Below are 14,070 nucleotides of genomic sequence, written 5' to 3'. Positions count from 1 at the left end.
CAAAAAACTAAGAGGTTAAGCTAGCAACTTGGCGAGGGACTAAACAAATAAGCATAGTATCGACTAAATAAGCAGGATATTTTATAATTGGAAAAGCCTTATTGCATAGTAGCCAAATTCTGACACATTAATATTTCGTTTTTTTTTTTTGTGAAAAATACATGTACATACATAAAAAAGTTGTATTTGGCTAGCCAAAAAAAAAAAAAAGTAAAATAAGCATATGTGCACACACTTTCGCACACGTATATAATACATACAATAGACGCATAATTGCGCAAATATAAAAAGAGGGACGCTGCACTCGTTGCATAAAGCACCCACTTTATCTTGTAGTAATAAAAACTAAATATCCAAAATTTGTAGAAATATATAAAAGTTGCTATAATGAGTGCCCTAGATCAAAAGGAATGTACTTACAAAACCGAAAGCAATCAAGATCGTTGCGAGCTCGCTAAAAAAAAGAAACAATATAGCAATTTAGTGAGTTTACAGAAATCGGGGATAACTAATTTAAGCAAAGAGATAGAAAAAAATATTTTAAATATACCTTCTTTACAAAAAGGAGAGGCTTTATGTGATCAAGAAAAAAAATTAAGTGAAAATTTTGTAAAGATGAATGAACTTGAAGAAATAAAAGAGCTTGCAGATATGAGCGAATTTTCTAATACTGATGGATTTTCAAATGATTTAATGATGAATGTGTGTGATAAGACACCTTGTAATAAAGGAAATGAAAATAGTTGTAATTATATAAAAGGATATTCATCAAATAAAAAACGAGTCTATACACCAAATAAGTTTAATCAATCTAAATTATATAATTATGAAGATTGTGAAAATAAAATTTCCATATTTACTACCCCAAAAAGGAGATATACTAGTAAAAGAAGAATAAATGACGGAGATAAAAAAAAAGATAATGATAGTGTATGCTCAAGAAGTATAAAAAGAAAGTCCGTATATAACGAACTAGTCCATTTACATACTCCAATAAAAGATACAAAAAAATATCTTTCTCAAGAGAATGAAGAAGATATAAAACAAAATAAATGGATAATTGATGAATCAAATATGAATGAACTACCAGAAAGAATTAAAAATGAATATGTATCATATTTACATAGTCCATTAAAAAGAAGTGAAAGATTAATTAAATCAAAAATTAATAAAATGCTAAATGAAAATATCGAAAATTTAAAAAACGAGCAATTAAAAAGTACTGAATCTTGTAGTGGAAATAACAGTAATTCTATTGGTTCGAGTGAGCCAGTTCAATCTGATTTTATTCCCGAAGATGAAGAAAAATGTTGGGATGACTACTACACACAAAATGTTGATAAAGTACGACCTTTCACTGGATTTACTACTGAATTAGCAGTTAATATAATAACCGAACTATTAAAAGGAAAAATTAAAAAAATTAAAATAGATAATAAGGAATATTCATCTCCTATAAGTGAAAATGATCCTATAATGGAAATAGGACATGGAAATCATCCTATGGCTGTACAAATGTTTGAAAAATGGGGAACTGTTGGTCGATATATTGGTGCAGAATTTAGTGGGTTAGCTAGCCAAGAAGCTTTAAAATGCCCAAAATTAAAAGACTTATTTTTAAAAAGAAAAGTTGAATTTATTAAAGTTTTAGATATGAAATATTATAAAGATGATTATCTAAATGCTGTAGTTACACAATCAAATATATCGGAACAAAACACAAAAACAGATTTTATTAAAATGCATACATTTAAATATATCTTTTCAAAAAGTACATTAGATTATATTACATGTAGAATGGATAATATAGGAAACTGTTTTGATTGGGAAGAAGATCTTCAAATATCACCATCAGTTGTTGAAATGTTTAATAGTTTATCAGACTCTTTACAAAATTGTAAAAATAGCAAAGGTAATTCATATATTATTTTTGTTGAGCCTAATAACTCTTCTAAGTTTAGAGATCATATATTAACTATTTTTAAGGTTATATATACAGCTACTTTTAAATATAATAGTTCAGCAAAATATTTAAGACTAGCAAAAATAAATAATGGCGTTAAGGCATGTGGTTATTTAATTGAAAAAAGAAATGAAGTATATCAAGATTTTGAACAAATGAAACATGAATTTTTAAAATTAATTATTAAATCAGCAGGTACGAAAAATATCGACGAAGCTGATTGGTATCTCCCCTCTAATCCACCAAAGAAATGGACTAGCAATTCACCAAATGATATTGAGTATTTGGTCAAATTGGATGCAAATCGCATATAAAATTTTGTATATACCATTTTTACATGAACAGTTCATATTATTCAATGCTATAGCCATGTAAAAAATTCCATAATAAATATTTTTTTAAATGGTTTTTTTTCGAATAAAATACACACACATACCACATGCATTTTTTCGTCTTACTCAATTCTGTATTATGATTGTACCGAAATATTGGTAGATTTAATGGGAAATATTTTAAATTTATATACCCATATTTTAAAAAAAATGGCTAGCTGTTTATGGCTATTTAACGTTGCAATATTTGCATGTATGTGTGTGTGCATATTATGCATGTAATATATGATATTATTTAAAATGTCAAGGTGATATTTCACCTGAATTGCAACTGCTTTAACAATTTTTCAGTATTTTTTTACGTCATGTTCTATCATTTTATTATTCATTTATTTATTTACATATTCCCAATTTTATTCAATTTTTGTTGTAACTTTTTAAAACTAACAATGTGTATATGAAATAGCATAAACGCGCTTACACCCTAAAGAAAGGAGACCAAATTATAGCCAAGTCTTTACCACAACTTGGGAACATATGCTCTTTAATTTCCCAAACAGCTATATTGGAAAATACTATAGAGTGGTATAAATTGTATTTTTTTTTTTTTTTTTTAGTTTTATATTTTTGGTAATTAGCTAGCTAACCATTTTTTATTCATTTTGTGTAAAAATGAATTGAACTAAAATGAAAGTCAAAGAAAAATATACTTAAGAATGTCACTATTTGCTACAATAATTTTACTATATTTTGTATGAGTTATAATATTTTATATTTTTCGGATTTTTAAGGTGACGAAAAAAGGGTTATGTGCATTCATATATGAATTATTGATACTACTTTGTGTTTGTGGTGTTAGATTAATTACATGTATTCCTTCGCTTGTTAATATATTTATTTTTTTTTTTATAATTTATAATTTTGTTTTTTTTTCGTCTGCTTTTTTCAATGCATAGGCTAGCCGATTTAAATATTCAGTGAAATAAAAAAATTATATTAAGAGCATCATGAATATATGAATTATTTTTTGTTTGTTTTTTTCCCCCTTATTATTTGAAGATTATAGGTTATATAATGTTTTTAATTCAGATATGGAAAATACATAGAATTTTTTTAATAATTTTTTTATGTACAAGAATTTGTGAAATAGTATGTTACAGTAAGCGCATATCAAGGTAAGAGAAAAAAAATAGGAACAACCATTTATCATGTTTGTGTCTGTGAAAGGAAGGAAGTGTTAACAGTCGGCTTCCTTAATTGCAAATTAAATGCATGATATTTACTTCGTGCAAATATAATTTAGAAATCATTTATCACACACATTATTCATATTTCTATAGGTACCCACATTTTGCCATAAATCCACCTAAAACAGAATACTTGAATTTTATTAACAAAAGGTTACATAATATAAAAGATGTGATAAAGAAGAGAAAACATAAAAAATTACATTCGATAAAGATTTCAAATACACTTGAAAATAATATTCCTGAAGAATATTTAAAATATAATATTCCACAAGAACCAATGTAAGTAAATAAATCCCACGAAAAGGGATAAATAAATTTATAAGTTATAAAGTTTAAACTTTGTAATTGGTGAAAACATTCTTTAAACGCTTTTCTTTGCACTTGTAGATATCCTTTTATAACGGTACCTGACAATCTATATACAAGACAATGGGACGGGTCCAAAAATAATGAAGAGGAAGGGGAAGGGGAAAATTGCGAAAGTAGCGAGAGTATCATTGAGACGAAGGAAGTTGAAAATGTGGGTAAAGAAAAGGGGACTACTAATCCAACAATAGAAGACTATATAAATGATATAAATTATGAAAAATATGTACACCCAAGTTTAATTAAAAGTATAGATAAAAATAACCAATCTAGTATACCATATAATTTAAAAAAAAATGTGGATAAAGATCAAAAAATTTATCAAGTAGATTGTTTTCTTGAAAGTGATATGGAAGATGATCTTACAGAATATGATGCCGATTTCAATGGCATTGGGCCATGGCCATCTTTTAGTGAATTAAAAAAAAATAATAATAATCATGAGTTTAAAAAAACAGACATGGAAATAGAATATAATATTTCATATGATAAAAAAGGATATTTTGAATATAAACAAAAAATGCTTACTGACAATAAAACCAACAGTAATGATAGTGAAACAAAAAATGATGAAGAACCTAAATCGGAAACATTACCAACAACAGTTGATGAAATAAGAAAGCTATATTATAAAAAGGATGTGAAAACAATTAAGGAAGCAAAATATGAATTTCAAAAATGGAATGAACGAAGTAAATATTCAAGAAAAAACTGGAGATTAACAAAAGAGGAATTTGATCTTTTACCTTATGAAACACAACAATTATATTTAAAAATGAGAAAAGGATATAAAAAAAAAAGTGATGAAGCAATTGAAAAATATAAAGAATACTCAGCAGGTGGTCATAAATTATTAACAATGGATCAGCTTGATGAAAAAAATAAAGACAATTTATATGCAGAAGATGAAGACAAAGAGAATGAAAAAATAAATATATCGGATGATATACAAAATGAAATAAACAATAATTCAAATGACGAATTTCGACTTCTTGAAAATAATATATTATATAATAAAGCCAAATCACCAATTGATAATATGTTATATGAATGGGATGATTCATTAAATTGCTATTGGAGAGAAAGAACAAAAGAAGTTATTCGAGATGTAATAATGTATGATTATCCATATAAAGAATTGAGAAGACCATCTAATTTAGATTTATATGATATTTCTTGGTCTGCTGGAAAAATGGATATATATATAACTGTTGAAGAAGGAAAAAATTATAAAATAACTTTATTTGATTTAAAACAGCTAATAAAAAAAATAGCGAAAAGATTAAAAGATTTAGAAATTGAAGAAGATATTTATGTTTTGCCATTTTATGAACTTGTTGTTTCGTCATTACCTAGTCAAAATATTTTAGTTTGTAGACGAGATTGGAATCAAAATATTGGAAAAGAAGTTATTTGTTTTTTTAAAAATAAAAATCAAGAACCAATAACAGGAATATTACTAGGATCACCTAGTGCATTCCATGTCATCATAAATATAAATAATGAATATATCGAAAATGTATTAATAGATTCGTTAGATAGAATAGTTATTAAAGATGAGCTTAAAAAGGAGGCAAAAAATGATAGTCAAATTATGTTACAAGCAAAAATAGATAAAGAAATGGACACAGGGGATGAGCAAACAAAACAAAACAAACTTGAAAAGGAGGAAAATCCAAACCTTTCTAATAATGAATCCATTTTTTCAGATGCTGACGAATTAAATGATTCGGACATTTCTGAAATAGAAAAATTCAAAAAAAATAATCAATCAAATAATAATGATCATCAAAAAGATATAAAAACAATTCAAAATATTGATAATATAGAAAATGATGGAAGTTCAAATATCATGAACGAATTTGATGAAGATCAAGATGATGAATTTGAAGCAGATGAAGAATATTCAAACATCGCCGATAACGACATCGATTCGTATGATGACGATTATGATGACAGTTATGGGAATGAATAATAGGATACGTTTTATTTCATTTTTTATGTTCTAGAAAAATAATTGTAATAATAGTGTTTCCAAAAATGATGGACAACTACCCCGTCTTATGCACATAATAGAAATATACAATGTGTTTGTATTGAAGACAAATTGGTATGTCTCTGAAAATTGGTTTTATAAAGGTTATCTAAAATGTGGTTTTGTATATCTCAAGACGGTCTCGATTTTTTGAAGAAAGTTGTGTGCATTTTCTTTCTCTTGAAAGGAAGACAAATTTGTATAATACTGGGCATGTAAATATGAAAAATATTTACGATGACGAAAATAATAATAAAAGAATTTTTGATAAAAAGCTTGAATACTTTTTTGTGATATATTTTCATTTGTAAAATTATAACTAAATAATATTTTTAAAAAAATAATTTGATCAAATGTATTTAAATTAAATATTTTCAAATTATTATACATTAATATATAATAAATATTATTATAATGAATCAGATCTTCATTTTCCCAATCATCTATATATATATTCATCATTTTTTTGTTTTGATTTAATTCCATTAGTTCTTTTCTTTTATCAAATACTTGCCTAATTTCATGTTTAATATATTCCCATATTTTATTATTTTCCATTACACAATTTTTAATAACATTATTTATATTTATTTCAGGATATATTCCTAACTTGTTTTTAAATAAATATATACTATTTTCACATAAAGATAATGCATAATTTTTTATGTCTATCATTTCGTTTTTTTCGCCACTATCTAAAAATAAAAATGTTGTTACACTATTTATTGAAGTACAACTATTTTCATTTTTTTCTTTTTTCATATTTATCAAGTCAGAATATTTGAAATTCTCTAACGAATGGACACTATTATCCGTTTCTGCATTTTCCATGTTCGACAATTTACTATCATCTTTAAGTTGATCATTTATATTTTTATATTTGAAATAGGGATACATGGTTAAGGAATAATATTTCGATAATATCGTGTACATTGAAAAAGGCAATGTTGAAATATTGTGTGCATATCTTTCGCTACTCATTTTGATATTTTCTTTTTTTTCATAATAATTTTTTATTAATATATTCATCTCTTTTTGTAAGTCTAAAACAATGGTACTATATTTTTCGACGTCATAAAATATTAATATAACATTTTTGTACATACTTTTATACATATGTAAATTATATGTAGACAAAAATGGGGAAACATATGTTGCTACTTTTGTGTCATTTTGTGGTATTGAATTTATTAGTAATATATCATTTGGAATTTTTACATTTTCATATGTATAATTTTTTGAATATAATTTGTCTATCTTAGTTTCTTCTTGATATATTGGGGCATCATTATTTTTTTCCCTATTTTCAGCTAGCCAATTTTCATTTTTTCTGAACTGTTCATATAAATTTTGAAAAATACTTGCAATTTCTGACTTATGGCTAGTTGAGCATATAATAAAAAATTTTTCATTTTCTTTAATCAAATTAATGAGTAAATTTTCATAAATAATTGAATTTAATAAATTTTGTTTTCCTTGGTCTTTTTCACCTATAATACATATTTTTTGACCATAATTAATTTTATAAAATAAATCAATTAATAAATTATTAGTATATAGCTGTTTTGTTATTACCCTATTATTAAATGTTTCTTTATTATTTATATTAAATATGTTTATTTTTTTATCGTTTTTTAAATATAGATAATTTAGGTACTCATATGGGGAGTATACATTTTTATATTTCATATTTCCTAAGTCAGTTTCATATTCATTTTCTACACATTCTTTTTCCACATGTTTTATTCTACCAATGATAGTATCATTTTTATTTAACTGTAAAACTATACCATATGTGTTGTCATCCATTTTAAGAATGCTTCCGATCTGTTTATTTTCATCTTGTTTATAATCTATCGAAATGAATATATCTTCGTTACTTAGATTATTTTTATTTTCTAATGGAAACTCTTTAAAGACATTATTGAGTTCTTCTACAAATAAATTTTTGTCACAATCGGTAGTGTTATTTTCGCTACCTATATTGTTATCATTGTTGTGGTTTTTTTTTTTTTTCAAAATATCCTCATTTTGGCTAGTTGTGAAATATTTCCCTTTAAAATTTTGGTCCAAGCAATTTACTTTTATAAAAGAGTTGGGCAATAAATTGCAAACACACCTCTTTGAAATATTTGGACTAAGCCTAAATGTATTACCATTCCAATGTGAACAAAGGAATATATTCTTTCCCTTTCGGAATACAATCATTTTTTTTCAAAAAAACAAAAGGGAAAAAATTTATTTACTCATCTTGGCTTGGGTCATAAATACCTGCGCATGCATATAGATTTACATTTATTTGAAAGTATAAGTAAAAATTTATAAATTTACAATTTTGTTTATAATAAAAAATTTACAAAAAAAAATTATATAATATAAATAATTGGATTTATAGTTTTAAAACAAAATTATAGAAAAAAAGAGTCGTATAAAGATCTTGCTTTCCGATTTTTTGTGGTATATGAATTTTTTTATTTTATAAAAATTGGCTATGTATAATATGGCTATACTTTTTTTATATAATTTCTTGTAACATTATTTCATTTTTATTTTGCACCGGTATAATTTTATAAATTACACATTCTTTTGTAACTAACATTTTCGACAGTATAAGGCTATATTAAAAAATATTCTATAAAAATATGTTGAAGAAAGAGAAAAAAAAATTGACAAGATAACACATGTGTATATGTGCATATATTTATTATGCACTTTCTTAAATATGTACATTTATAAGAATTGTAAAAATTTTTATGGATCTTTGGAAATAGGGAAACCAAAATAAATCAATATGCATACACTATATATGTATTTATCATATGTGTATTATTTTAGTAAACAAAAAAAAAAGACTAAATACTTTGATCAGTGTGGTAATTATTGTTATTTATTATTGGGGTTTTATTTCCTGTAATGCGAATAAAAATTTTCACTTTTTTTTTTATTTATAAAATAGGTAAAGAATAAACAAAATGAATAACTGAATGAGCAATGAGGGTAGAGCGTGAAAAGGGCCTGCACACGCTATCGTCTTTTTCTCTGAATTCGTGAGAACTATCAAACAAAAAAACGTCATAAAAAATGTCAAAAAAATGTCAAAAAAATTAATTAAAAAATAATAAACATATTAATGAGTAGGAGAAAAAGACAAGGAAAATTATGAACGTTTTTCTTTTCCCCTCCTTTCATTTTTAATAAGTAATATATATATATATTTCCATTTTCAAAAAATCAAAAATATGAAGTTTTAAAAATGTACAATGAGATAAACAAATTAACGTCTGTAGAAAATGAATATTTACAAAAAAGTTGGAAAAAACGAAGACAAAAAAGTAGGCAGTTTTATTTAATTTCAAGCGAAGATGATATTCAAATTGTAGATAATTCCATATTCACAAACAGACATGATAATGCTGTAAATAATCCAAGTTCAAATAATGTAGAAAGTTATTACAAAAGTGATATTCAAGAGGAAGATCCTTACACTCTTGAAGTTATACGACAGTTAAGTTCGATAAGAATCGATTCAAGCACAGATTCTTCGAATGGTAAGGAGGTTCATGCTAGTAGCCGAGTCAAGGCAAAAAAAGAAAAAAAAAAAAAAAAAAGACGAGAGAAAAAAAGGGGAAACAATAATAAAATTATTCATCACATTCCAAGTGTAGAATGTGTAGAAGATGCCATAATTTATGATGAATCGAGTAAGTAAGCAAAATGTCACACGAACATAAATGCAAACCTTTTTTCTACAAAAGTTTATATAACCATCATATTATGCACAGTTTTATACGAAATAAATTCATGTTCTTTTTTTAAAGAAGATACAGAGTTTCCAGATTTACATGAGCTTTTTTCGGAATATAATTTGAAATATTTTTACAATAGATTAGAAAGTGTGCAAGTAAAGTGGAGTAATAAAATGAAGTTATGTGCTGGAATATGCATATTTAAGGTATCCTACTTTGTTAGGTCTTAATAGGCATAGCTAATATGTATATATAGAGAAAAATACAAATTTAAAATAAAAAAAAATTTTCATTTTCAGAAGTCTGGATATTGCTGTATTAGACTATCACTCCCTTTACTAAAACTTCGAAAAATAAAAGAATACAAAGTAGGTCATTCAAAAAGGTGTCAAAATTGTGATAATATATGCAACTGACATCTATTTTGGACTTTATTCATTATATTTTATAGGAAACATTACTACATGAAATGATTCATGCCTTTCTATTTTTAAATCAAAAAAAATCAGATAAAAACGATGGACATGGTCCTGTAATATAAATATTTTCAAAAAAAAAAAAAAAAATATGGAAAAATAACTAAAGCAAAATAATATACTTACCCAAATTGTTTTTCCAACTTATTTTAGGAATTCAAAAAGCATATGTACAGAATAAATAAATTAACAGGTCTAAGTATAAGTATCTATCACAGTTTTCATGATGAAGTTCATTTTTATCGAAATCACGTCTGGCGATGCACAGTTAAAAAAAAAAGTCAAAGATGTATGCATATGATTCGATGTAACAAAAAATATAAAAAACGAGGTCACTACAAAATTTTATCTATCTACCACCAATTTTTGTATTAATAGGGAATTTGCAGAAAATACCCCCCACACTTTGGATACATAAAGCGATCCATGAATCGTCCACCCGGCCCAAAGGAAAAGTGGTGTAAGTTGAGAATAAGTCATCAAAATGATAGCAGCAAATAGGCAAGCAAATGATGAGCAGCCAAATAAGCGGACAAACGAATAATGACCAAACAAACGAATAACTTTTTAGGGAGGAGCCACTCGACTTACTGCTCAGGGCATTTTGTAAAAATTAAAGAATTGGAAGATTCCAAAAATGTAGGAGAAAATGCAAATAAGCAAGTGCCTGATCTTAATACAACGCTAGAGGAAGAAATTGGCATCCCCAAAAAAGGTCGAGAAAAGGGTAGAGAAAAGAATATAGGTAAAAAGTAAAAACATAAATATGCCCATGTGCTTGTTCATTTTTGATATATATAAATATATATGCATGTTTGCGCGCTTTTAAAAAAGATGATAGAAAAAACGATACCATACAAGCGGACGACATAATGGATGATTCCATGTTCAATGATACAATAATAATAACGGATTCAAATAACAAAAAATTAAGAAAAAAAGTAGATGCATGTGATAATGAGTTCGACATAATAAACCTCATTAAAACGTTGTTTAACAATAGTAAAGAAAGTAATATTCATAATTTTTCAACTCCAGATAATTCAATAGATTATCATAAGGCATTTAAAAGTAAAAACTATTTCGAAATAGATTAGCATGCGAAGAAATTAAAAAGGAAGACTCATGCATTTTTCCAATGCCTAAAGATGTACTTCTATGCATTTTACGTGGTCCGATTTTCAACGTTCAAAGAATCCTTTTGACGTTCCGAACCGCTACCGCTAGCATTTTTACTTATATTGTTAAACTGAGTATTGAGCTAGTTTATTTATTTTTAACTGTATTTGTTAGTTCCCATAAAATAGAATACATAAGAACAGCCAATAAAAATGAAACAAAGTGTAAACATGTCTATATATGAAAAGTAAAGTTAAAATAAAAATGAACTATGCAATGATGAATAATCACACATATGTATGAACATTATAAGCTCAATGATGTGACAATTTTGTTTCATTTGTTTGTTGGGCATTTTAATAAAATATTTTTAATTTTCAGACTTAAATGATGAATTGAAATTTTTTTATTTCCAAACTTTTCTATCACAAACTGGTCGATTTGATATGGTTTCCTTTGAGCACCAATAATCTTCAACGAGTTTTTTATCATTACTATTATTAATATCTAATTTTTTAAAGATGTGATATTCAAAGGATGGATGGTCTTTCATTTCAAAAGGAATTTCAGTACCTCTAAATAGCCAGACACCTTCAATATCATAATTTTTATTTTCACCTAAAACTGATATAACTGCAAATGAATATTTTGAAAAATTGTTTTCTAATCTTTGTAAGAACCCACTAGCCATATTACATGCAACAAAAGATATTTGACATTCATCTTCTAATTTATCATATTTCATATAATATAATGAAAAACCATTACTATCATATGTTTCCCAAAAAGTGGGCATTGCATTTTTTAATAAATCCTTTTCATTACTAAATTTATATTTCCAATTATCTAGCGAAAATTTAGATGGAGGTAATAAATCTAATGGGTTTGCTTTTTTAGGTTTTTTTTCATTAAGTCCATCGTCACTAAATAAATTAATATCATCTTCAGCATCATCTTTGGGTTTTTTCTTGTCCTTATTATTTTGTTGTTTTGCTTGAGCAGGTGCTTTTTTGTTATTTGCAGCTGGTCCTGAACCCATAACATATTTAAATTGTTTCTGATTAATTATAGTTGTATATAATCTGTATAAGTTTCCATATTTTTTTAAAAAGTCTTCGGTCATTTTTCCAGATTTAATACAAAAATTTATAATTACAGACATAAAAATATCAACAAGAGTTATATTATTACCAACCATAAATTGGTGTAATAACAAATGCTTATTTAAGCAAGTGAAAGTATCTTGAATATGCTTTAAAGATTTTTCATTTGATTTATTACTAATGTAGCAACATACTGGGATTTCTAATTCAAATGTGCAAAAATCTACCCACATATTTACCTGACCTTCTTCAAAACTTCCCTTTCCTAATAAATTATGTTCCCTCCTTATGCTACATAAATATTTTGCTATAGCATTACTTTCAAATAAACTACCATCAGGTGTTATTAAAACTGGGAGCCTTTTCATAGGGGACTCTTTTACAAACTCGTCTTTCTTATCATCGACACCGATTTCAAATGCTGGCATGTTTAGCTTTACGTTACAAAACGAAGCAACAGTTTGTACCTTCAAGCATCGGATATCATTTTTGGGACCAAGGAGTTTCTATGAAAGCAAAGAGAAAAACATTAAAAGAAATTAACGCATGGGTATATAACATAATTATGCATATATCACGAACTAATGCTGTGTGTTTGTTTTCCATTTTTTTAAATTATATAATAATGCATATTTTTTAAGCTCAAGCATTTTTTTCCTATACATTACTGATATTATGGGAAATTTTATTTTTATTCCCTTAAATTATATATACATATATAAATTTATATAAACATATTTAGAACATACAATATTTATGTAGTTTTTTTTTTTCTTACTAAATCCATTTTCGCTAGTTTAAATAAAAAGTAAATCTACAATTATGATGGAGAATATTTGGTATATTATATATACTTAATTTTTTTAAAAGAAAAAATAACCTAAATTAATCGACTATAAAAAATAGTTCGTTTTGTAGTTCAACGATTGTTATTTTATTAACACGAAAAATACATAAATGTGTTTATACTCTTGTGCGATATATTTAATTAAAAATAAAATTGAATGACAAATAATTGAAATGTGTTTTATTTTTTAAATATTTCAAACCTTCTTTTTGCAATCATAAAAAATTATATATATATATATATGCATATTTTTTTTAAGTTGCATGTGATATATATATAGCGCATATAATTTTTACGCCTATATAGGAAGTTACTATTTAGTAGGTTTTTTTTAGCTAATGTTTTGTTCATATTTTTTTGTTATTAATTTACATTATTTTTTTCAATTATTAATTTTAACACATAAAATATATTTTAAAATTCATAATAGATAGAATAATCTTATATTCCAAATTAACATAATAATAAATAATGTTTCTAATTTTTCTACATATATGTGCATATGCAAATTTATTTAATATGTTGCTAAGGAACAAATGACGAAATTCTATTGTTGTGCCACATGTGTGAAAATAAAGACTATATTTTTTTCTTAACATGTTAATAAAATTTATCTATATTTTTCTGACTTGTTAATAATTTTTCAACAATTATCAAATATAATATGAACAAAGTGAGAAAAAATGGGGGTATGCTTTGTATTCCTCTAAGATTATGTAAAGTGTAGAAACATATTCATACTTGTATACATGAAATAACGACATTTTTTGCCTCGCATATAAACAAAAAACAAGTATAAAAGAAATCTATAGACATATATATAATATGCGGCC

At 25.5% G+C, this 14,070-nt stretch overlaps 5 protein-coding genes across 5 annotated transcripts; 3 read left to right on the top strand and 2 right to left on the bottom strand.

Moving 5' to 3' along the window:
- Window positions 1-387: 387 nt before the first annotated feature.
- Window positions 388-2,277, top strand: PCHAS_1357000 (conserved protein, unknown function; the record flags this gene model as incomplete). The annotated part of the gene is made up of 1 exon (XM_739962.2): window positions 388-2,277. One exon carries the CDS (start codon window positions 388-390, stop codon window positions 2,275-2,277), a length of 1,890 nt encoding a protein of 629 aa, XP_745055.2.
- Window positions 2,278-3,369: 1,092 nt separating this feature from the next.
- Window positions 3,370-5,886, top strand: PCHAS_1356900 (conserved protein, unknown function; the record flags this gene model as incomplete). The annotated part of the gene is made up of 3 exons (XM_016799425.1): window positions 3,370-3,470; window positions 3,636-3,824; window positions 3,933-5,886. 3 exons carry the CDS (start codon window positions 3,370-3,372, stop codon window positions 5,884-5,886), a joined length of 2,244 nt encoding a protein of 747 aa, XP_016654715.1.
- Window positions 5,887-6,051: 165 nt separating this feature from the next.
- On the bottom strand, window positions 6,052-8,154 carry PCHAS_1356800 (conserved Plasmodium protein, unknown function; the record flags this gene model as incomplete). The annotated part of the gene is made up of 1 exon (XM_739964.2): window positions 6,052-8,154. The coding sequence occupies one exon, from the start codon at window positions 8,152-8,154 to the stop codon at window positions 6,052-6,054; it is 2,103 nt and encodes a 700-aa protein (XP_745057.2).
- Window positions 8,155-9,199: 1,045 nt separating this feature from the next.
- Window positions 9,200-11,265, top strand: PCHAS_1356700 (SprT-like domain-containing protein, putative; the record flags this gene model as incomplete). The annotated part of the gene is made up of 8 exons (XM_016799424.1): window positions 9,200-9,647; window positions 9,765-9,898; window positions 9,992-10,060; window positions 10,144-10,224; window positions 10,322-10,435; window positions 10,547-10,628; window positions 10,740-10,913; window positions 11,003-11,265. The coding sequence occupies 8 exons, from the start codon at window positions 9,200-9,202 to the stop codon at window positions 11,263-11,265; spliced, it is 1,365 nt and encodes a 454-aa protein (XP_016654714.1).
- Window positions 11,266-11,693: 428 nt separating this feature from the next.
- PCHAS_1356600 (elongation factor 1-gamma, putative) lies at window positions 11,694-13,177 on the bottom strand (the record flags this gene model as incomplete). The annotated part of the gene is made up of 2 exons (XM_016799423.1): window positions 11,694-12,896; window positions 13,169-13,177. The coding sequence occupies 2 exons, from the start codon at window positions 13,175-13,177 to the stop codon at window positions 11,694-11,696; spliced, it is 1,212 nt and encodes a 403-aa protein (XP_016654713.1).
- Between the last annotated feature and the right edge of the window lie 893 nt (window positions 13,178-14,070).

Source organism: Plasmodium chabaudi (assembly GCF_900002335.3).
Source record: "Plasmodium chabaudi chabaudi strain AS genome assembly, chromosome: 13".
In the NCBI taxonomy this organism is placed as follows: domain Eukaryota; phylum Apicomplexa; class Aconoidasida; order Haemosporida; family Plasmodiidae; genus Plasmodium; species Plasmodium chabaudi.
Note: the sequence above shows the minus strand (reverse complement) of the source record. Positions and strands in the feature narration are given on the sequence as shown.